Source organism: Mesoplodon densirostris, chromosome 10, assembly GCF_025265405.1.
Source record: "Mesoplodon densirostris isolate mMesDen1 chromosome 10, mMesDen1 primary haplotype, whole genome shotgun sequence".
Classification (NCBI taxonomy): Eukaryota; Metazoa; Chordata; class Mammalia; order Artiodactyla; family Ziphiidae; genus Mesoplodon; species Mesoplodon densirostris.
In genome coordinates, this window is record NC_082670.1 from 73,602,502 (window position 1) to 73,624,692 (window position 22,191).

The window sequence follows — 22,191 nt, forward strand, 5'->3', positions numbered from 1 at the left end:
CTCCGTGGGCTGTCACAGCCGAGAGGGTCCTTAGAGACTGGGGCATCCCAACCCTCATTTCCTTCCACCTGGGGAGACTGAGACACAGAGAGGAGAAAGGGGAGGAGGGCACACCTGTCCCTGACACAGGCCATCACTGGGCCTTCCCTATTTCTGGTCCCTAGGTGGACACAACCATTGCTGAGGAGTCCCGGAATTCAGTGCAAGCAGAGGAGATCAAGGCCAATGAGAAGGCCAGGAAGGCACAAGGTATCGCTGACGATGCCCAGAAGGATCTGGATGAGGCTCTGCCCGCCCTGGATGCAGCCCTGGCCAGTTTGCGCAACCTCAACAAGAATGATGTGACCGAGGTGGGTGGCTAGGCACCTCCCAGGCTTTTCTTGGCATCCCTCCCTGGAGCCCTCTTGTGTCCTGGCCCCTAGGCCCTCCCTCTACACATCCCTTGAGGGTCATATGTCAAGAGATGAGGGCAGAACTAGGGCTTGAATCCAGCTGCCTGCCCTTACCTCCTTGTATCAGCCCCCAGGGCCCGGGCAGGTGCATGAGGAGGGCTTTGGGCCTTGAGAAATGAGTGTACAGGACCTCATGGCCAGGCCTGGGTATATGGGGGAGCAGTAGTTGCCATAGGCTAAGGCAGACCTTGGGGGATCTCCGGGTGTGCCCTTGGTCTGTAGTGGTAGGGACTTGGTTGGTGGGGCCCGCCCTGTCTGGTGGCTGTCCCTGCCTGTAGGTACCCACTCCGTGATGGACCTCCCCCTTCCCCACTCTTGGCCTGGCTCACAGGTGCGTGCTATGCAGCGGCCACCCCCAGGCGTGAAGCTGGTCATAGAAGCTGTGTGCATCATGAAGGGTATCAAGCCCAGGAAGGTCCCTGGAGAGAAGCCTGGCTCCAAGGTGGATGACTACTGGGAGCCAGGCAAGGGGCTGCTGCAGGACCCAGGCCGCTTCCTGGAGAGCCTCTTCAAGTTTGACAAGGTGAGCGTGCCAGACAGCCGGCCAGCTGGGAGTGAGTGAGGGCAGGACCCAGCTGGGCAGAGAAGTGGGGAGAGGAACCGGCCCCCTCCCCCACCAGCGCTGGGGCCTCCATCCTATCTCACTCTGCCTGCAACACACACAGCCCTGTGGCCACAGAGCTGATGGGACCAGATCCTGGCACAGAGGAGCTCTCCAGCTGGTGGGGGAAACAGACAGACCAACCAACAGATGGGTGTTGAGGAAATCAGGACCTGGGAAGGCTCCTATGCCCATAGGACATCACCCACAGTCACCCCAGGGCTCTGCAGCCTGGAGATTCTCTCTCCTGCCCTTTTCTCCCTGAAACCCCCATGGCGCTGGCCAAGACCTTCCCTGGCTGCTCAATCATCGCCTCTCCCTCAGCCTCAACACCTGAGGTTTAGTGCCTGTCTGTCTCTGGATTTCTCTGCCTTCCTGTCTATCTGGGGTTCTCAGTATCCATAGGCATGCGCTCTCATGGGGCTGCTTAGGGTTAGGTCAGCCTGGAGCCCGCAGCCCTCTTGGAGGGCCCCTTTCCAGCCCAGAAATTAGTCCCATGTGGGCCGCTCCCCCCCTCCCCCACCATGTGTCAGTGTTGGAGCCCTGGGCACGTCCCAGACTGCACTGGGAGGGCAGAGACAATGGCCCATCTCAGTGACAGCTGGACTCTGTATGGGCTTCCCCATCCCTCTAACTGAGCCCAAATCAGGAGGCTCACGGCCAGCACTCAGGTTCCCCTGGTCCCAGGCTCTGACCTCTGGGAGCTCATGAACAATACAGATTCCTGGGCTCATCCTGAATTACAGAGCTGGATTCTCCCAGGGTAGGACAAATGCTCCAAGAGTATGGTGAGCTCTCGGGGTGGGGATTATTACATTTGAACGTGAGCCAGGTTGGGCATCAGAACCACTCACTCGTCTCCACATTGGCCAGGAACGAGCCCTTATCTCTAAATGGGTTTTGAATGGAGCCTGCATATTATCAGGTCTTCTTTTTTTTATTTTAAATATTTATTTATTTATTTATTTATTTATTTATTTAGGCTGTGCCGGGTCTTAGTTGTGGCACGCGGGACCTTCGTTGCGGCATGCGGGATCTTTTTAGTTGTGGCGTGTGGACTTCCTAGTTGCGGCATGCATGCGGGATCTAATTCCCTGACCAGGGATAAAACCCGGGCCCCCTGCATTGGGAGCGCGGAGTCTTACCCTCTGGACCACCAGGGAAGTCCCTGTATTATCAGATCTTGAGGTTGCGTCATTTCTTGAGAAAAAAATCTCTGATCATATTATTTGAAATCCTAGAATACAGAAGATCCTCTTCTGGCCAGCTTTTGTGGGTTGTGTTTATTCCCTAGGGAGGACACCTGTACTGAGGCCTACATGGGGCATAGCGGCAGGAGCAGGATGCCCCTCAGCCCTGCAGAGCCTTCTCTGTCCTCCCTGGGAAGCAGCCCCCTGAGCCCATTGTTCCCATCTGCAGGACAACATTGGGGAGGCGGTGATCAAAGCCATCCAGCCATACATCGACAATGAAGAGTTCCAGCCGGCCGCCATCGCCAAGGTGTCCAAGGCCTGCACCTCCATCTGCCAGTGGGTGCGCGCCATGCACAAGTACCACTTCGTGGCCAAGGCCGTGGAGCCCAAGCGGGTGAGGGCTGGGTAGACCTAGGAGGCAGGGGAGAGGGCGTGGGCTCCTCTGGGCACCAGTAAAGCTGGTCCTGCGCCCTCTGCCCGCAGCAAGCCCTGCGGGAGGCCCAGGATGACCTGGAGGTGACACAGAGGATCCTGGAGGAGGCGAAGCAGCGCCTGCACAAGGTGGAGGATGGCATTGCCACGATGCAGGCCAAGTACCGAGACTGCATTGCCAAGAAGGAGGAACTGGAGCTGAAGTGTGAGCAGTGCGAGCAGCGGCTGGGCCGCGCTGACAAGGTGCGAGGGCCTGTGGCGTGGCCTGCCCCCGACAGGCTGGAAGGGCCCGGGTGATAGGGGGTGTCCCAGGGTGGCTGCCCACACACCCCACACCAGCCACCTCGGGGACGCCGCCAGGCAGGGACACCCAGGCCCCCGGCCCAGCCTCCCAGAACCCACCCCGTGGGCTGTCCTTGCAGCTCATCAACGGGCTGTCAGACGAGAGGGTGCGCTGGCAGGATACGGTGGAGAACCTGGAACACACGCTCGACAACATCTTCGGGGACGTGCTGGTGGCTGCTGGCTTTGTGGCCTACCTGGGCCCCTTCACGGTAAGGAGCCCCCGGCCCCGCCTTGAGGCCTCACCTCCACGAGGAGTGGCCTGAGGGTGGCTCTTCTCTCACTCATTCAACAAGCACTTCTCAGGCGCCCCGTCTGAGCCAGGTGCTGTTCCAGGCACTGGGGATATGGCAGCTCACAAAACAGCCAGAAAACCTACTCTGGTGGGGCTGGCCTTCTAGAGGGAAGTGTGAGCTCACACTGCCGTGCTTTCTGTGTGCCTCTCATTCAATCCTCACAGCTGCCCTGACGAGTGGGCATTGTTGTTCTTATGCTGGTTTCACAGATAAGGGGCTGAGGATTGTGGAGGCCGAGGATGTTCCCCAAAGTGGGGCTGGAGCTCAGGCCTCCATCTCCATGTCTGAGCTCTGACCTCTGCACAACTGCTGAGTGCTGGGGTGCAGGGGGAAGTGGGAGGGCATCGCGGCTGTCTCGGTGGGGTGGCCCTGAGTCTGGCATCTCCCCAGGGCCAGTACCGCACGGTGCTCTATGACAGCTGGGTCAAGCAGCTCACGGCTCACCATGTCCCACACACCTCTGAGCCCACGCTAATCAGGACTCTGGGGAACCCCGTGAAGATCCGCTCGTGGCAGGTGCCCACCCTGGGGAGCTGGAGCAACTGGGCTGGGCCTGCAGTGTGGTCGGGCTGGGCCAGGAGCCTCCCGCCTCCCTCCCACCCTCTTTCCTGGGTCTGCTTAGAGATGCGTCTCCTGAGCCCGCCCGGGGCCAGTCAGAGGCTTGTGGGTAGGCGAGGAGAAAGCCGAGCGAATGGTATAGATGCTGGCTAACTGAGGGCAGAGAGGTCAAGGGGTGCTTATGAGAGTGGGGGTGGGGTGGGAGAGCAGTGTCCAGAGTGAGGGTTATGAGGTCATGTCCGAGCTAGACCCTGAAGGACAGGTAGAGCTGACGCAAGGAGAGAACCAAGAGGCTTAGGCAGAGGCTGAGCGTGAACACAGTCCAGGAGGGCTGATGGGCTTTACTGGCTCCGTGAAGATGGCCTGACTGAGCAAGGATTCAGTAGGCAAAAGGAACAATGGGCCCGGTGAAGGAGGGTGTCAGGAGCCAGCCAATAGGAGGGAGACCAGTCCTGGGGGCCGAGACCTCAGGACTGCCCTTCACCCTCAAGAGGGTGCAGTAAGGAGCAGGGAAACACAGCCAAAGCACAAGGTTGGGAGTAGCTGATGTCCCAGCTGAGCCTGCTGTGTGAGACCCCCGACCCAGCCCGGTCCCCCACAGGTTGCTGGCCTCCCCAACGACACACTGTCAGTGGAGAATGGGGTCATCAACCAGTTCTCCCAGCGCTGGACCCACTTCATTGACCCTCAGAGTCAGGCCAACAAATGGATCAAGAACATGGTGAGCCCACCCACCGGGTGCCACAACCCCACCCAGCGGGGCTTAGCAGGTGCAGGGGGAGTAGCTGAGCCTCAGCTGGTTCTCAGCTCCCGCGGCCCTCACTCGCCCCCTGTGCCCACAGGAGAAGGACAGCGGGCTGGATGTGTTCAAGCTGAGTGACCGCGACTTCCTGCGCAGCATGGAGAATGCCATCCGCTTTGGCAAGCCCTGCCTTCTAGAGAACGTGGGCGAGGAGCTGGATCCCGCCCTGGAGCCCGTGCTGCTCAAGCAGGTGGGCCTGCAGCAGTGGGCGTGGGGGTGGCCCCCTTCCCCTGCCTCACTGGTGAAGCCCAGGCCACAGCGCTTGCCCATCCCACCTGCCACAGACATACAAGCAGCAGGGGAACACGGTGCTGAAGCTAGGAGACACGGTGATCCCCTACCATGAGGACTTCAGGATGTACATCACCACCAAGCTGCCCAACCCACACTACACGCCCGAGATCTCCACCAAGCTCACCCTCATCAACTTCACCCTGTCTCCCAGGTAAGCCCTTGGTCCCTGGGCCCCCCAGCATCAGCTCTGCCTCAGCCTGCCTGGCTGCCTCCTCCCACCCCGAGGCAGAGACTCAGTGGGTTTCCCCCTGAGGCCCCGCCAGCTTCCTCCCAGGCACTCTGCATTTCAGGTCTTTCTAGCCCCTCCACCAGCTCCCTTTACTTGCCACCGTTTCCACCTGAGAAACCCCACCCTCAGATCATCCTGATCCCTGGTCAGGAACCCCTCCCCCAGCCTCCCTGGCCAGCACTAGCCCCACCTCATCTGGATACCCTTTCCCCACAGCCCTTGCTGAGCCCTTGTGTACTCACCCCAGAGCTGTCCTGGAGCCCTGTGGGGGGCATACTCTGGCTCCCTGCACCCAAGCAGTTTCCTGCCCTTGCTGCCCTAAGCCGAGGCACTATAGCTTTTGCTGACCACCCACAGAGAGTGCTAAGGCCTCCATGCCAGTGGCCACTATGAACCTCTCCACAGACAAGGGGGTGAAAACATCCTTAAGTCCTGTCCCTCCCCATCACCCCCAGCCCCCTCCTGCTGAGAGGGAGTTTTTCAGAGACCCCAGCAACTCACACGTTCAACTGCCTGGCTCCTGCTGGGATTCCAAGCTGCCACCTGAGGTCTCACTGAGAACTGGTCACTTTGAAGCCAGGCTCTGCCTTAGCCCTGCAGCCTGAGACAGAGGCCAGGCCTCCCAGGCTGACACCAACAGGGATGCTAGGCTCTTTGGATCCCCAGGAACACAGGTACATAGGTGAGCAGGCTCAAGGCTGGCCCTCCAGGGCCCACCATGTGTCACAGACATAATGTCCCCTGCCCCTGGCAGTGGCCTAGAGGACCAGCTGCTGGGCCAGGTAGTGGCTGAGGAGCGGCCTGACCTTGAGGAAGCCAAGAACCAGCTGATTGTCAATAATGCCAAGATGCGCCAGGAGCTGAAGGACATTGAAGACCAGATCCTGTACCGGCTCAGCTCCTCTGAGGGCAACCCTGTGGATGACATGGAGCTCATCAAGGTGCTGGAGGCTTCCAAGATGAAGGCTGCTGAGATCCAGGTCAGCAACTGCCGGCCCGCCCCTGCCTGCCTCTCCCCACCTGCCCCAGGCCTGCCCCCTGTCCCCACCCACCTCTTCCTGGTGCCCTTTGACAACCTACCAGGGCCTGACCAGCACCCCCTGTACTGCACCCGCAGGCCAAGGTCAGGATTGCAGAGCAGACAGAGAAGGACATTGACCTCACGCGCATGGAGTACATTCCCGTGGCCGTCCGCACCCAGATCCTCTTCTTCTGCGTGTCTGACTTGGCCAGCGTGGACCCCATGTACCAGTACTCCCTCGAGTGGTTTCTCAACATCTTCCTCTCAGGCATCGCCAACTCAGAGAGGGCAGGTAGCCCTGGCACAGATGCACATGTTGACACAAACACCAGGCTCTACCCTGGCACAGGTGTGACACACCTGGATGCATTTCCACAGCGGGCACACACACGTAGACTCACACCCATGTCCACTCATACACACCCTCATCAGACTTACACTACGTAAGAACACACGCCCCTCCTACCCTCCTCGGAGCAAATGCCCCAAGGGGGTGCCCAGACTGCCCCTTTGGCTACTGGGGAGATGGGCTGGGCTGGGCTGGGCTGGGCCCCAGGGATCTTGCTTCCCTCCCTTCTCCCTGCACTGCCATCACCCCTCTGCCCTGCAGACAACCTAAAGAAGCGCATCGCCAACATCAACCGCTACCTGACCTACAGCCTCTACAGCAATGTCTGCCGCAGCCTCTTCGAGAAGCACAAGCTGATGTTCGCCTTCCTACTGTGTGCCCGCATCATGATGAACCAGGGCAAGATCGACCAGGTGCGTGATGGAGGGGCGGCCAGTTCCTTGCTTGAAAACAGCCAGGAGGCCCTGGGTTAACTATGGCCCAGCAGCTCCTGTGCACATGTCTTCTCAGAGCCTTGAGAGTGCTGGTGAGCACAGAGACAGTCCTGAGCCTCCTGGCTCATGGTCTCATGAGCCCCAGGTATTTTGTGGTGCGTTGGAAAGCACTGAGAGCCCAGCTACCACTGCTTGAGCCGGGTGCTGGCATCACAGCTACCCTCTGACCTACCCCCACAAAACCCGTGGGAAGCAGAGTTCTGATTCTTCCTACTTTCCAAGTGAGGAAACAGAGGCTCAGAGGTCAAATCCTTTGCCTAAGGTCACACAGCCAGGGAAAGGGAAAAAGGTGACACTAACCCAGACCTGTGCAAATGCCACCCCTAAGGGGAACTCCATTTCTCTGGCTGAGGATGGTAGGGGAGGCACTGCTGGGTGGGGCGCTGGAGGCAGGCCTCAGGGCCTGGGCGCTAGCCTCCCCTGTCCCTTGCCAGAACGAGTGGCGCTACCTCCTGTCCGGGGGCTCTGTCCCTGTCATGAGTGAGAACCCTGCCCCGGACTGGCTGTCAGACCGGGCCTGGCGAGACATCCTGGCACTCTCCAACCTGCCGGCCTTCTCCTCCTTCGCCCTTGACTTTGTGAAGCATCTATCGGAATTCCAGGCTATCTTTGATAGCCCTGAGCCCCACCGGTGAGCTGGGACCCAGGGCACAGCAGGGTGGGCACATCCAGGGGCTAAGACCCAGGAACAGGCTTGCCCTGGAGCCTTCTCTGAGGGGCCACACAGGGTTGCCCTGCAGCTGTGACTACATCTCTTCCATGCCCCTGGCCATGTACCCCTGGACACCCCATTCTCCCCTGCTGTCCAGCAAGCAGAGACCCTGTGGCCAGTGCCCTCCCACAGGTTGGCTCTCAGGGGGACGTGGGCACTGTTGCAGGGAGCCCTTGCCTGGCATCTGGGACCAGTACCTGGACCAGTTTCAGAAGCTGCTGGTCCTCCGCTGCCTACGTGGGGACAAGGTTACCAATGCCATGCAGGACTTCGTGGCCACCAACCTGGAGCCACGCTTCATTGAGCCCCAGGCAAGTGCTGTCAGCCAGCAGCTAGGCTAATCCCCACCCTGGGTCCCAGGATCCTGGCTGCACCTGGACAGACCACTTTGCAGCCTTGGTCAGGCCAGGACCCCTAGCCACCCCAAAAAGCTCTGAGAGGTTCCAGGTCCCACCAGGAAGCCCCTCTGGGACTACTCTGGGGGCCCCAGGACCCCCCCTACCTCTCCCTGGTCACCTGCCCCTGAGGAGAAGCTCTAGGTGGCCCCAGCATCTCTCCCTGCCCTGCAGACAGCCAACCTGTCACTGGTGTTCAAAGACTCCAACTCCACCACGCCCCTCATCTTCGTGCTATCACCTGGCACTGACCCGGCAGCCGACCTCTACAAGTTTGCCGAAGAAATGAAGTTCTCCAAGAAGCTCTCTGCCATCTCCCTGGGCCAGGGCCAGGTAAGGGCAAGGGGGTGGGGGAGAAGGGAGTTGGTGGGCTGGGTCAGCTGGTCCCCCACCACTCAGCACTCCTGTCCCCACAGGGCCCTCGGGCAGAAGCCATGATGCGCAGCTCCATGGAGAAGGGCAAGTGGGTCTTCTTTCAGAACTGCCACCTGGCACCGAGCTGGATGCCAGTCCTGGAGCGCCTCATTGAGCACATCAATCCCGACAAGGTACACCAAGGGAATACAGTACATCCATCCAGGACTGATAAGGCTAAATGAGATCGTCCCACAGAGCACTCAGCCCAGCCACCGGCACACAGTGGGCGCTCAGGAAGTGACATATGTAACACATATCAACTAGATTAATCTTCCCAGTGGCCCTCTCAAGTTACTGCTACCAGTGACTCGCCCAGGGCCACCCAGCGCAGACGGGTGACCCTGGAACTTGCCAAAGCCCATGTTCTTTACCAGTGGTCCGTGCAGCCTGGTCTGGCCCAGCCCAACCCAGGGGTGGAGTCAGGCTGAGGGTGGCTCAGGGTCCTTGGGTAGGAGGGAGCCTGGTGTTGGGGCAGCCACCAGGTACGGATCTCAATGCTCACGTGGAGCATGGCCACCAGGTGCACCGGGACTTCCGCCTGTGGCTCACCAGCCTGCCCAGCAACAAGTTCCCAGTGTCCATCCTACAGAACAGCTCCAAGATGACCATTGAGCCGCCACGCGGGGTCAAGGCCAACCTGCTCAGGTCTTACAGCAGCCTCAGCGATGACTTCCTCAACTCCTGTCACAAGGTGAGACACACGTGGCCCGTGCACCCCAACCTGCCCCATCTCCATCCCCACCCTTCACGCCCCTCCGCCCCGCCCCCACCTCCGGCAGGTGATGGAGTTCAAGTCCTTGCTGCTGTCTCTGTGTTTGTTCCATGGGACTGCCCTGGAGCGTCGTAAGTTTGGGCCCCTGGGCTTTAACATCCCCTATGAGTTCACGGACGGGGACCTGCGCATCTGTGTCAGCCAGCTCAAGATGTTCCTGGACGAGTATGACCACATCCCCTACAAGGTGGGCTGGGGATGGGCTGAGGGCGGGGAGCTGGGCGCCTGTGGGGGCCTGACCTACCCACCCCATAGGTCCTCAAGTACACGGCAGGGGAGATCAACTACGGGGGCCGCGTCACTGATGACTGGGACCGCCGCTGTGTCATGAACATCCTGGAGGACTTCTACAGCCCCGCCGTGCTCTTCCCCGAGCACAGCTACAGTGCCTCGGGTGTCTACCACCAGATCCAACCCACCTACGACCTCAACGTGAGCACACACTGGGGCCATGCTTTAGGCGGCCTGCCAAGCTGGGGTCCTGGGGTGCCGTGAACACCTGGGTGCTGGGAGACTTGGCCCCTACCGGCCAGTAGCTCCTTTTCATTGATTGATCCATCCCACAAAGATAGCCCTGGAGCTCAGGTCCTGTGGGCAGAGGCCAACCCCCACCTCTTAGCCCCTGCCCGAGAGGACTTTGTGAGGCTGGGAGGGGCTGGGCGGCTCCTCTGAGGCTGCCAGGTGAGGCAGTGAGGCGGGAAGCAGCCCAGACCACAGTCAGGGAGGGCTCCCTGAGGAAATGATGCTTCAGCTAAGATGTGTGAGGAGCAGGCAGGCGCTGGGTGGAGCACCCAGAGTGTGGTTCAGCAGTGTAAAGGGCCTGTGGCAGGAGGGGCTGTGACAGGTTTGAGCAGCTGAATGAAGAAGCAGGGAGCTAGGCAGCAGGGAGAAGTGGGCTAGGAGGGAGCAGAGGCCATGGAGTCCCGAGGGTTAAGAGGGAGATGCGTAAAGCTTGCAACCAGGGGTGACGAGTAGGGGATGTGCTCAATTGGAGGGCTGTCCCGGAGGCTGGAGGTACAGCAGGGCAGGGGCTTCAGTCACAGTGCTCCTACCCTCCAGGGCTACCTCTCCTACATCAAGAGCCTTCCACTCAATGACATGCCTGAGATCTTTGGCCTGCACGACAATGCCAATATCACCTGTGCCCAGAATGAGACCTACACCCTGCTTGGCACCATCGTCCAGCTGCAACCCAAATCATCCTCTGCAGGCGGCCAGCGCCGGGAGGAGGTTAGTGGCAGCAGGGGAAAGGGCCCAGTGGTTGGGCAGGACCAGCCTCCTATCCACCACGCCTGTTCCCCTGTGGGAAGGAACTCTGTGCATGTAGAATTCTTTGCGCCCACAGATAGTGGAGGATGTGGCCCAGAACATTCTGCTCAAGGTGCCTGAGCCCATCAGCTTGCAGCGGGTGATGACCAAGTACCCTGTGCTGTATGAGGAGTCAATGAACACGGTGCTAGTACAGGAGGTCACTCGGTAATCCCCTGCCACCCCCAGCCCTGAGTCAGCAGGCCACTGGGCTATAGAGTAATGACAGCAAAAGCTACACCAAGTGCTATAAACCCATTCTCTAACTCAGCCACATTTTTATTCCATTTTACAGATGAGTAAACCAAGGCCCAAAAAGGTTACATGACTTGTCTAAGGTCATACATTTACTAACAGCCAGAGCTGGAATTGGTACTCAGGCCACTCGACCCCACTCTATGCTCTTAGCCCCTATGTTCTGCCACTGTTTTTTTGTCTACGGCCTACAACTGGGGAGTGTGGATATGGCCACACGGCCCGATCACTGCCTTCCTCCTTGCCACTGGCTCCATAGGTACAACCGGCTGCTGCAAGTGATCACACAGACGCTGAGAGACTTGCTCACAGCACTCAAGGGGCTGGTGGTGATGTCCTTGCAGCTGGAGCTGATGGCTGCCAGCCTATACAACAACACTGTGCCCGAGCTCTGGAATGCCAAGGCCTACCCATCACTCAAGCCGCTGTCCTTATGGGTCATGGACCTGCTGCAGCGCCTGGACTTCCTGCAGACCTGGATCTCCAAGGGCATCCCAGCTGTTTTCTGGATCAGCGGCTTCTTCTTCCCCCAGGCTTTCCTGACAGGCACCCTGCAAAACTATGCCCGCAAGTCTGTCATCTCCATCGACACCATCTCCTTTGATTTCAAGGTCTGGACTCAGCCAGGGCCAGGTCAGGTGACAGGCTGGGGTGTGGCCCAGGCAGGAGGAGCACGGAGGCCACAGCACGCTGGCAGAATCAGGGGACCCCTGAGAGGGGGTTGGGGGACAGGGAGAGCCAGAAGAGACCATAAGCCCCAGGGAAATCCCTAGGGGCAGAGCACAGACTGTAGGCTACCAGCTGAAACAGCAGGTGAAGGGGGGAGGCAGGCAGAGCCCTCAGGAGGGAGCTTATGCCTCCTGACCCAAACCCTAACCCAGATTCTGGGTGTTTATATGTGAGGGGGCATCTGTGTGCCCACTACAGGTGATGCGCCAGTCAGTATCAGAGCTCAAGACAAGACCCAGAGATGGGTGCTTCATCCATGGACTGTTCCTGGAAGGTGCCCGATGGGACCCTCTGGCCTTCCAGCTGGCTGAGTCTCGGCCCAAGGAGCTATACACAGAGATGGCCGTTATCTGGCTCCTGCCAACGCCCAACCGCAAGGTCCAGAACCAGGACTTCTACCTGTGCCCCATCTACAAGACACTGACCCGTGCTGGTATGGGGCCCAGGGCGGGGAGCCTACACCACAGGTGGGGGTCCAGGGTTGGGCCAGTTAGGCTGACCCAGGTTAGCTACACAGGATGGCTGACAGAGGTCAGTCACCACTCACTCCTGAGACTGACTAGGCCAGGACAGAGCTGGGCCAGTAGTAGGCAAGGTGATGCCCAGGGGCTGGGCCCAGTCTGTGGGGAGTGGCCCCTGAGCTCACCATCCTCTTGCCTCCCTTAGCAGACCCACCTTGGGTCTGGGAGCCCCAGCCTGCCAATGGAGGTTCAGAGCGGGTAACTGAGGCCTGGAGAGGTGGGGTGGGCCTGGGCTGGGTCCACAGGGAATGAGCAGGGGTGTCAAGTCTCCCATTCCCATCCTCAGTCGTCAGTGCAGTAACTTAGGGCAGGCCTGAGCCTTGGCCACACTCCCCAGACAGGCTTCCTCTTGGGTCAGGTCCCCTTCCTTGTCCCAAGCTCAGTCTGCAAAGTCCACTGCCTTTCTTTATACCCTGTTCCTGCCCTAGTTGAAGCAGACAACTTAACCTTCCCCCTTCTTGCCTGCTCTAGGAACACTATCAACCACAGGCCACTCCACAAACTACGTCATTGCTGTGGAGATCCCCACCGACCAGCCCCAGCGACACTGGGTAAAGCGTGGTGTGGCCCTCATCTGTGCCCTGGACTACTAGATCCAGACAGAAGGGCTGGGGCCATTAAAGTTGCATTTCCTAAACAGTCCAGCTGAGCCTTAGCTGCTTACACCAGGCCGCCTCTGTAGAACCCACTGCCAGGGAAACGGTGGGGGTGAGAGGATACAGTGGCCTCAAGAGAAAACGTGGTTAGCAGGGGGACGAGTGGCACAGTCGGCAGCTTTGAGCCTTGCAAGGTCCCAGAGCCCCTCCAGGGACTACACACCAGACAGGACTAGAGACAGAGGTGCCACCTCCACTGAGTCCCAACACTCTCCAGGTTGCAAAGCTGTCAGATCTGGTGAAAGCCATGGCCCTCTCCTCCCACACTACACCTTGCACACAGCTCCTCAGGTTCCACAGCCCACCCGAAGCCCCTCCTCAGTTCAGACCCTAAGTCCCAGGCCTAGGGGCCCAAGAACCTCTGCCCCAGAAGGCTGAATGCCCGAGAATGCACTCCCCTTACCTCTTTGGTCACACACAGGGCCCTGGGCCCAGGTCTGGTGAGGTCCCACTCCCACCACAGCCCTGGCCTACAAACCTCAGGCCAGCAAGCACAGGAGGGCTCATTTTTTAGGAGAGTTTTATTCATTCATTAGTCCAATATTTACAGGGGCCAGAGGGGTTGGGCTATGCTTAGCGCAGAGGCAGCTGCCATGCCTGCCAGCTGCCCCCCACCCTGGTCACTATGTACACATAAGGGGCCCGCCTGGATCACCTTCAAAGCCACCTGGAAGAGGCCATGGGGCTATGTTTGGGGCCTGAGCTCCAGAGGCAGTGCTGGGCCCATCAGCCGTTGGCATCAGGCCCTCTGGGAACATGGGGCTCCAACTGGTTGTCTTGGTCCTATTGTCCCCCACCCTGAGTGCCTTGCAGAAGCTGAGAAAGCTGGCATGGCAGGGAGAGCTGAGTGGTGCCAGCTTCCTGCAAGCAGCCCTGTCTCTGCTGTCTCTAAGAAGAGGGAGACATGGTAATACTGAGGGGCGGGCAGAGGCTCCTCTGAGCCCAGGAGCCCAGGAGCCCAAGGCAGGCCCCTTGCCAGGGCCACAACACTGAAGACAAAGAGCCCAGGGCCTTGCCACAGAGAGCAGTCTTACTAAGCCTGGCCAAAGCCAGGCCACCAAACAGCTCAAACACTTCTCTCTGCTCAGGCCATGGGACCCAAGCAGGCTGCTCACCCCACCCCCACTGGAACACCCCACTCCCAGTCTAGCCCAGCAGCCAGGTCCCTGAGTTTGGAGCTCTCCCAGGAGGAATGAAGAGCAGACCTGGCTTCCTCGCAACAGGGACAACTGGGGCCAGAGCAGCAGGGCCCCCAGCTGTGACCCTGCAGGAGTGACCCTGGCCCTCCAGGATGACAGCTGTTAGGAGAGAACTCAGAGTCAGGAAGCTGACTATGTCAACACAGTGGTGGCAAGATGGGTTAGAGCCCAGAAAAATAGACGTCTCTGTAGGTAAAATATATATTCTGCTGCCCAGGCAGAAAGGCCAGGTCCTGCCCCTCCACAGCCGGCTGTGGAGGAAGCTGCAGCACCTCCCTGTGCCCCAGCTCCTGCTTCCAGAGCATGACGGGGCAGCCCTGCCCTGGCAGGCACTGGGGTACCATGCAGAGAATCCTGGCCTGGCTCCTATTCCCAGGGCCTGGCTCCTATTCCCAGGGTCTGGGCTCTCTGACTGGAACTATTCGGTAATACTGGGAAGAGGGGGAGTGGGGCAGGGGAGGGCCCTGGTGAGGGCCGTGTGGCAAGAGTGAGCAGCAGGGTCAGGGCCAGCAGCCCTCACTGGCGCTTGGCCTTGTAGGGGCGTGAGCGTTTCCGCCGGTCAGGCTTCCGCTGCTTGTGGAGTCGGCCAATGCTGACCCCCTGGCGCCGCCGCACCGAGATGTTCTGCTCCACCAGGTTGGCCAGCATGCCTGTGGAGAGGCGCAGGCCCTTAAGCGGGTGGCTGGATGCCCAGCAGCCACTTGCTCAACCGGCCACAGCCTCCGGTCAGAAGCTGAGGCTCTCTCGGCCCTCCCTGAGACTACAGTCTGCTCAAGCTCCAGCAGAGGCCTGAAGGAGGGGGCCTGAGGGCCAGGGCTCTGAGCAGGGCATGCCAGGTAAGGTGCAGCAGCGAGACCCCTCACCTTCCTGAGCCAGCATGGAGATGAAGGTGCAGATGAACTCATCGTAGTTGTGTGTCCTTCTCTGGTCGTCGATCTGTGGGAGGGAAGAGTGAGGACATGAGGACGCTGCGGCCATCTCCCCAGAGCAGCCACCAGCTGACCCCAGCAGGTCGCACCTCTGGGAAGACAGGAGGGCAGAGGACCAGGCAGCTGGAGAGAGGGCCCACCTTGAACTTCTTCCTCTTCTCCACCTCCTCCTTGAGGCAGGCCTCATAGTTTGCGATCTCAGCCTCCACACACTTCAGCAGTGCCAGCAGCTCCTGCCAAAACCCAGCAGTTGCACCCGTGGTGGGGGGGCTGGCCAGCACCAAAGCCCCACTACCAGCAGGCAGCTAGAGGCAAGGATGAGCAGCCAGAGTCCCTGGAGCCTATTGAGGCCCCTGCCACCACCCGACCCAGACAGGCTTCCTGGCACCTGGCTTCAGCCACCACCCTTCACACCAAAATTCCAACTAGGAACCCAGCACCTGGGCAGCAGTGCCCTAGGCCCTTCCCTTGTCAGTATTAGAAGAGAAAGCTGCAGAAGGGCTCACCTTGGGTGAGTACTTCTCCCCGCTCAAGGGCTCACTAGGCCTGACCAGCCCAGGCTTCTCTCTGCTATCCACAGCCTCCACCACCTCTTTCTCCTCTGGGCTACCAGACCCCTGGCTGCCTTGGCTCGGTCTGATGGAAGGTGAGGAACCCTTCCCACTCTCTGGGAAGAGAAGGCACGAGAAGACCCATCAGAGTGCAGGACACGTGGTGGTCACTTGGCCACCTCCCTCCTCAGTATGCCACCGGGAGGCCAGTGAGCCAGCCCAAGGCCCACCTGTCAGCGCCAGAGGACTCAGTACACCGTCCTCAGCCAGGTGCAGCAGGCCCGTGCTGATGACAGGACCCAGGTCACGTACAGCACGATTGTAGCGTATGCAGTCAACACGCAGCAGGCTGTCGTCCTCTCCAAAAAGCACCTTGGAGATGTGGGAGGTGACCGGGCTAGAAGGCCGCGTGGGGTTGGCCGAGCGGATGGGCGAGCGTAGTGGCGAATTGAAAGCGCTGCCGATCTCAGAAGCTGTGTCAGTGCTCTCATTGCTGGGGGTGGGCGAGGGCTGTGAGTGTGTGGGCACTACCACAGCCGGACTCCCGGCCCCGCTGCTTGTCTTGATGGACAGAGGAATTGAGAGGTCTTTCTGGGACTCTTTGAGCTTCTCGGCCAAGACGTTGATGGTGTTGGGCTGCAGCACCGACAGCTGCCCATCCCCAGAGCCACTCAATGGCCCTGGTTTCCCCGGCCCCTTTCGCTTATACCTGTGGGGCCCAAGGAAAGGTAAGCCAAGGGAATGGGCCAGGTGACCATGTTCAGCAACGCCCAGAATGACCTGAACACATCTTGGCCTCCAGGGACTGACCGTGAAGCTCCAGCAGCCTGACCTGGCCATGCCAAGCCTGGCACACTGAGCTTCGACAGCTGCAGCCAGGTGTCCTCAAAGGACACCTCCTCTATTCCAGCTGTCTCACTTCTGGCCTTTTGCCAATGCCGGTTCTTCCAGCAAAGATATCCCCCACCCCAACTCTCAAGGCCTAGACAAAAGGCCTTGATGTCTGGTTACACGTGCACGGCCCTCGCCCAAGCCCTCCAAAAATTTCTTGGGACCTGGAGTCGGCCCCTTCGGGTCAGCCTCCCCAGGGCCCTGCACTCAGCAGGCATTCAGCATTATCTGCTGAAGGGCATTTTCTGGGCTGGAAGATTCAAGATAGGATCTGCAGCACTCAACCTCCAGCCTTACAGAGCTGGGGCTGACCTGATGGCGGAGTTGGTGTTCTGCACGTCATCCTCCTCATCGTCCTCGTAGTCGTCCTCGTCGTCTGAGTACTGCTGGGGTGGGCGGACTGGAACTCGGCTGCGGCCCACACCTGCTGCCAGGTCTTCCTCCTCCTGGGGCAGAGACCCAGGGCGGCCATGAGCCAGGCTGGACACAGCAGCCACAGCCAGGAAGCCAACATGGCTCTCCGGGTTCAGTCCACTGAATCCCTCCAGGTGCTCCAGAGCCCACCCACACTACCTGCCTACATAGGGCTTCTAAGAGAAACAGAGTGCCCTGAAACACCTGCATTTATTTTGCCAGTAGAACCCAACCCATAGGGCTGAATCCAACCCCATGCCCTAAACATTTAGCCCCACAGCCATGAGACTGAGTTTAAAGTCAGAGGAGCTCTCTCTGCCTCCCTAAACCCCTGCCATCGTAGGGGCTTCTGAGAATCAGACAGAGGAACCTGGTTACCTAGGCCCCGACAGAAGGCAAACACCAATGAATCACCTGAGGAAAGTGCCTGTTGCAACCTCTCAAAAGAATCCTGGAGGGAATCCTCCCAGCTTACCTGCATGGGGGACTTGGCATAGTTGTGATTGTCCAGAAAGGCTGGCAGCCGCTGGACGATAGGAGTGGGGTTTGGGGGAACACCATTGATGCTGCTCCCTGGAGGCTTCACCGCCAGCTTGGGTTTGCTGGGAGGGCTGTGGGTCGGGGCTTGTGGGCACGAACCAGCCACCTCCTCCGCACCATCTGAGAGGGCGAGGGGCATGGGCAGGACTTTCAGCCAGACCCTCAAGAAAAGCTGTCCTCAGCCCACTGTCTCCCCAGTCCTGGGGCACAGCATTGCTCCCCTTCCCTTCTCAGAGAAGAACAGCAGAGACAGCTGATGGGTGGAGAGTCAGCAAGCTCTAAGTCATGGGGCCACAGTGAGACAGGAAAAGGATGAGATGAGAAAAAGGAGGCAGAAAGAAAAAAACTTCTAGAGAGGCTAGAAAGGGAATATACATTAAGGAGAAGGCTTGGGGGACTGTGGTAATGGCAGCCCTTTCCAGGTGCCCTTGTTTAGGGAGGGACTGCTCTTCCTCCATGTTCTGAGGGGAGAGGGCTGTAGGCACCAGGCTTCAGACCTCCTGCAGGAGCCTCTGAACCACTGCCCAAGTGCCTCCATAGAAAAAGACTTGCTCTGCTTGGGGTGGCTCTGAGGCCCATGAGAGGCTCCAATACCTGTGTGGGTGCCCTCAGAGGCCGCTGGGGCCCTGCTTGTTTCCAGGGCCAGAGGGGACTTGCTGCTGACTGGTTTGGTCTCTTCAGGCAACTGTGACTCTTGAGACTTGTGGGTCTGAATCAGCTCTGGCTGCGTTACCCTAATCAGCTGAAATCAAAATCCAAGGTGCGGAGGAGTGAAGGCAGACCCTAGCTTCTACCTTGGACAGCTAAGGGCCTTGGCTCTACTCACTCACTTAAAGGGAAATAAAACAGCCAAACCTCCTTTCAGAGGCTATTCTGCCCCTCCCCATGCCAAGTCCCATCACCTTTCCCACAAAGGGAGCAAAGGAAAGGAGTGGTTAATTGAAGCCCAGATCCGCAATACAGAGTAATGTGGGAATCAGACACAGATGCCCCAGTGGAGGGAAGGAGTGGGTGGCTGGGCTGGGCAGGGCCTGGGCAGCAGGGGTACCCACCTGCTGCAGGGCCTCCAGTACTGTCTGACGGTTCACCTTCAGAACGTGCAGCCTGGCCTCATACTTGATCCTGCGGTCGGGCACCACCGCCATCAGGTTGAAGCGGATGTCATGGTAGGGCTCCCTGCAGTCACAGCCGTGGCCGTGAGAGCAGCTCTCACCCTGGCCCCGCCATCAGGTTGAGGCAGATCTCCTGGCAGGGCTCCCTGAAGTCACACCTGCAGCCACAGGTACAGGCCCCACCCCAACAGGCGGGCAGCAGCTGGCCATGCACACCAGGCACCTGAGCTGGTGCCTTCCAACAAGCTGCGTGAGGGGCCTGTCAGGACGTGAGCCAGCACACGTGGGCCACCCGGGGCTCCACCAGGGCCTGCCCCTCCCCAGGCTATCCTGAAGCAGGCCACACGCAGCCTGAGTGGGAAATAGGGCAAGGAGTTGGGAGCACAAGATCTAATCCTGATCTTGCCAGATTCATCACGTGGCCTTGCACAAGCCATCTGGCCTCTCTCTGCCTTGGTTCCCTCTTCCGTGTCCCTCCCAAAGGGGGCACAGCTCCAGAAGGTAGGGCAGGCTCAGGGCCCTTACCCTGCAGTGGCGAGGCCGATACGCTCCATGATGACCCTCCGGGCCTTGTCTGTCCACTCCTCATCCTCCCCCCAAGGCCCTGGGGAAACCAAGACAAGGAGTCAGTAGGTAGGAAGCCCTGAGCTCAGGCAGGCCAGGAGTTGGAAGGATGATGGAGAGCAGGTGACCCAGAGAATCAGGGGCTAGTTGGACAATGCAGTAGAGGGTGCCATCCTGCCAGAACCACATGTCTTCAAGACACCCCCGCCCCCCCACGTCCCACCACTGGGTCCCAAGAGTTTGAGGACCCTGAGCCCCACCTCCTTAGGAGGTAAGCAGAGAAATCCAATGCGCCCCCAGCTCAGAGTGCCTACCATGGTCAATGGGGTAAACCTTCAGCCCATCCAGCTCAAAAAGCCGGCCTGTGATAGGCACATAGCTGACAAAGTGGAATGCCTCCATGGTCCGCACGGCACTAAGGCCATTCTGCTTCTCGGGGAGATGACGTGGCTCAGGCCTGGGGAAGGACACAGTCAGTGCCCAGAATGGTACAACCCCCTTCCTTGCCCCCACCCCCATCAGTTCCCATAGCTCCCACACACCTGGCATGGCTATTATGTGCCTTGGCCAACTCTGGAGCATTACCAATCGCATATCCTTTGCTCTAGAGGGAAGAAAATAAGGCCACATCAGAGCAACTGCTCAGGCGGGCCTCGGGTGGGAAACAGAGCTCAGGAAAGCAGGCCTGGGGGCATTCCAGGAACTTGAAGAAGCACAGGTGGCCTCTCCTGAAGGCCTAGTGGGGGCAGAAAAGAGCTCTGGAGCCCCCAAAAGATGGGCTGTACTGGCTTGCACAGTAATCCGTGGACACTGGAGAACAACATTGCCTGATAAAGTCCTAATACGGTGTCATTTAAGGAATGTTTCTCTCTTCCCCAGGTCTATCTCCTTTTCTTGAGCCCCTTTTCTTAAAAAAAAAGTTGACTCACACAATTAATTTACAGGTCAAATATAATGTAAATATCATTTGAAGAAACCTCATAGTGCCAAATGCCGTGTGGTGGCATTATCAGTGGCAGATCTGGTGGTCACATCTGCCTAGTCAGCTGAGTCAGGATTAAGGCACTGTGGCCTACCTCAGGGCTGAAGCCTTTGGTGAAGTCCTTCATGCGACTCAGGGTGGGCCCCAGGTCCACACTGCTGCAGTTCAGGAGCACGCTCAGCAGGGCATGAGTGGCACAAGAGTTGGGGATCAGCTGTGAAACAAAGAACAGTCACCCATCCACAGCATCCCTCACCCCAAGCCCATACTCATCAGGAATGGGGACTCAGAGAGGGACAGTCATGTCTGGACAATCCTCATCAGCTCCCCTCATCTTTACCCAACATTTGTTCATTCAACTAAGTACCCATCAGGAGTCCGGGGAAATGGAGAATGGACTCAGACGTCACCCTGCTCTAAAGAGACTCCCTTTTTTATCACTAAAAAAGTTCAGTTCCTTCTGCCTTCCCCCACTTCCACTTTCCAAGCGAAGAAAATGGCAGCATCCCACCCTCCAGAAAGAACACAGAGCCCAGCAGACCTGGTGGGCAAAGAACATGTTATTCACAATATCATCATCAATCACAGATGTATCATCCACCAAGGTAGAGACCTTGCGACGGGATCGGCGCTCTTCGATCCATTTGAACAGGAAGATGAATCCATACACGGGGCTGGGGAAAGTAAGGGACAGAGCTAGACCAGTCAAAAGGGGGAAGGCAGTCTGCATTCCCTTTCCTCTCCCCTATTCCTCTGCACTGTGTTACCACTCAGGTGCCCTTCCTGTGATCCCACCTCTCCCTTGGCTTCTTCCCAACGTTGCCCAAAGCGGCCCTGCACCCTCACACCCCAGAAGCCCACTGCAGGCAGAGTCAAGCATCAGCCTCTGGCTGTGATGCTCCAGGAGTTGCCCAGTATCCTTATGAAGTCTATGGTTCTGGGATAAGAAAAGCTGGAACGATGGCTCAGGACCGGGTAGGAACAGAAGGTAAGGCGAGAACAATAAATGTGATGAGGAATTTAAACACTAATTCTCACTTGTGAAGCCCAGGGCCTGGGCCCCAGTGCAATCAGGGAAGTTAATGAACACCCATATCAGTCCCTTCTTTCCTGGAGGGAAAGAAGCAGACTTCTCCGTTTAGTCACTGTAGCAGTTCCTCCACACCTCTATTCTGTACGACCACCAAGACAAGACTCTGACCTTGGTCACCCAGGAGAGTCCTTGTCAGATGCCACAAACCAACCAATCAATATGAGACCCCTGTGTGGGGATTAAAACCACTGGCACATGGGCACAGTAAAGCAGTCATTAATAAATTACAGCTGCACAAAAGGCACAGTGTGACCTGAGTCAAGAGCAGGGGGTTTCTGGCTGGAAGGCCACAAAAAGCAGATGAATTTAATCCAAGAGATGGTTAGAATTTGTATTGAGGGGAAGAGGCTACCACATAAGGGGAAGTGCTGAGGGAAAACTGGGAGAAACAAAAGCACAGCACCAGCTTCATCAGGAAGGCACCCAAAGAGGAGGGATGCTTCCTTATACGAGATTTTACAATTTGGAGCCTCTGATACTACCTCCCTTGAGGAGCACTCTCTCCCGGGTCCCTCCCTAGCCCTCGGGGTGTAAGGGGCGGCCGAAGCCACGCCGCGTGCCAAGCCACTCACCCCTGGCATTTGCTCTGAAGGTCATAGATCTCCTCCACCTGCACCCCTTTGACACCTGCGATCAGGTAAGGAAAGAAGTCGGGAAGGGTAGCCTCTGGCTGTGGAGCGATGGCCCAGGAGTGGGCCCCCACAGCCTGGTTCCGGCGCGTAGGAGAGGCTCTTACCGAAATCTTCCACCAGGAGGGTGAAGAGGCCTGGGTGGGGCAACAAGAGGAGCAGGTAGTGGTCACAAAGGCGCGTCTCGGACCCACCCGGCCTCCCCAGCTCCGGGCCTGCCCGGTCCCCTCCTCACCAGGGTCGCTCTCCAGCTCCAGCCAGCCCTTATTCATCTTCCCGCGGGGCGGCCCCTCAGCGCCATGTCCAGGCCCTCCCGACCCACCGCCGCCCCCCGCCGGGAGCCCCCGCCGCCCCCGGGGCCCCTAGTCCCACACACAGACAACGGGCCCCGTCGCGTCACCCGCCCGCGCCGGCGGCACTACGTCACCTCTGTGCGACGATCGCCGCCCCGCCTCTGGC

The 22,191-nt window shown here is 58.8% G+C and overlaps 2 protein-coding genes and 1 pseudogene across 4 annotated transcripts in view; 1 reads left to right on the forward strand and 2 right to left on the reverse strand.

Moving 5' to 3' along the window:
* DNAH1 (dynein axonemal heavy chain 1) overlaps positions 1 to 12,765 on the forward strand; it is a 73,175-nt gene extending 60,410 nt beyond the window's left edge. The window contains exons 54-77 of the mRNA XM_060109047.1: positions 165 to 350; positions 784 to 975; positions 2,473 to 2,640; positions 2,730 to 2,921; positions 3,101 to 3,232; positions 3,707 to 3,832; positions 4,476 to 4,595; positions 4,717 to 4,866; positions 4,961 to 5,121; positions 5,954 to 6,179; positions 6,317 to 6,512; positions 6,831 to 6,982; positions 7,498 to 7,694; positions 7,942 to 8,086; positions 8,345 to 8,503; positions 8,587 to 8,718; positions 9,108 to 9,278; positions 9,367 to 9,546; positions 9,615 to 9,791; positions 10,419 to 10,589; positions 10,705 to 10,835; positions 11,182 to 11,533; positions 11,850 to 12,084; positions 12,644 to 12,765. Of these exons, the coding sequence (XP_059965030.1) occupies positions 165 to 350; positions 784 to 975; positions 2,473 to 2,640; positions 2,730 to 2,921; positions 3,101 to 3,232; positions 3,707 to 3,832; positions 4,476 to 4,595; positions 4,717 to 4,866; positions 4,961 to 5,121; positions 5,954 to 6,179; positions 6,317 to 6,512; positions 6,831 to 6,982; positions 7,498 to 7,694; positions 7,942 to 8,086; positions 8,345 to 8,503; positions 8,587 to 8,718; positions 9,108 to 9,278; positions 9,367 to 9,546; positions 9,615 to 9,791; positions 10,419 to 10,589; positions 10,705 to 10,835; positions 11,182 to 11,533; positions 11,850 to 12,084; positions 12,644 to 12,765 (4,173 nt within the window). The remainder of the gene's footprint in view (positions 1 to 164; positions 351 to 783; positions 976 to 2,472; positions 2,641 to 2,729; positions 2,922 to 3,100; positions 3,233 to 3,706; positions 3,833 to 4,475; positions 4,596 to 4,716; positions 4,867 to 4,960; positions 5,122 to 5,953; positions 6,180 to 6,316; positions 6,513 to 6,830; positions 6,983 to 7,497; positions 7,695 to 7,941; positions 8,087 to 8,344; positions 8,504 to 8,586; positions 8,719 to 9,107; positions 9,279 to 9,366; positions 9,547 to 9,614; positions 9,792 to 10,418; positions 10,590 to 10,704; positions 10,836 to 11,181; positions 11,534 to 11,849; positions 12,085 to 12,643) is intronic.
* A 569-nt stretch (positions 12,766 to 13,334) lies between these two features.
* Positions 13,335 to 14,393, reverse strand: LOC132497959 (uncharacterized; annotated as a pseudogene).
* Positions 14,392 to 22,111, reverse strand: BAP1 (BRCA1 associated protein 1). Of its 3 annotated transcripts, none has more exons than XM_060110052.1 (17): positions 21,968 to 22,111; positions 21,840 to 21,869; positions 21,676 to 21,730; positions 20,624 to 20,684; positions 20,105 to 20,224; positions 19,571 to 19,632; positions 19,343 to 19,485; positions 18,990 to 19,068; positions 18,405 to 18,528; positions 17,947 to 18,094; positions 17,288 to 17,472; positions 16,711 to 16,844; positions 15,738 to 16,216; positions 15,463 to 15,623; positions 15,046 to 15,189; positions 14,891 to 14,963; positions 14,392 to 14,677 (listed from the first exon to the last, which is right to left on the reverse strand). In XM_060110052.1, the coding sequence occupies exons 1-17, from the start codon at positions 22,002 to 22,004 to the stop codon at positions 14,544 to 14,546; spliced, it is 2,169 nt and encodes a 722-aa protein (XP_059966035.1). In that variant the 5' UTR covers positions 22,005 to 22,111; the 3' UTR covers positions 14,392 to 14,543. The 3 variants fall into 3 exon arrangements, with proteins under 3 accessions (XP_059966035.1, XP_059966033.1, XP_059966034.1); XM_060110050.1 differs by having other exon boundaries at positions 20,552 to 20,684; positions 21,968 to 22,110; XM_060110051.1 differs by having other exon boundaries at positions 15,097 to 15,189; positions 20,552 to 20,684; positions 21,968 to 22,109.
* Positions 22,112 to 22,191: the final 80 nt, after the last annotated feature.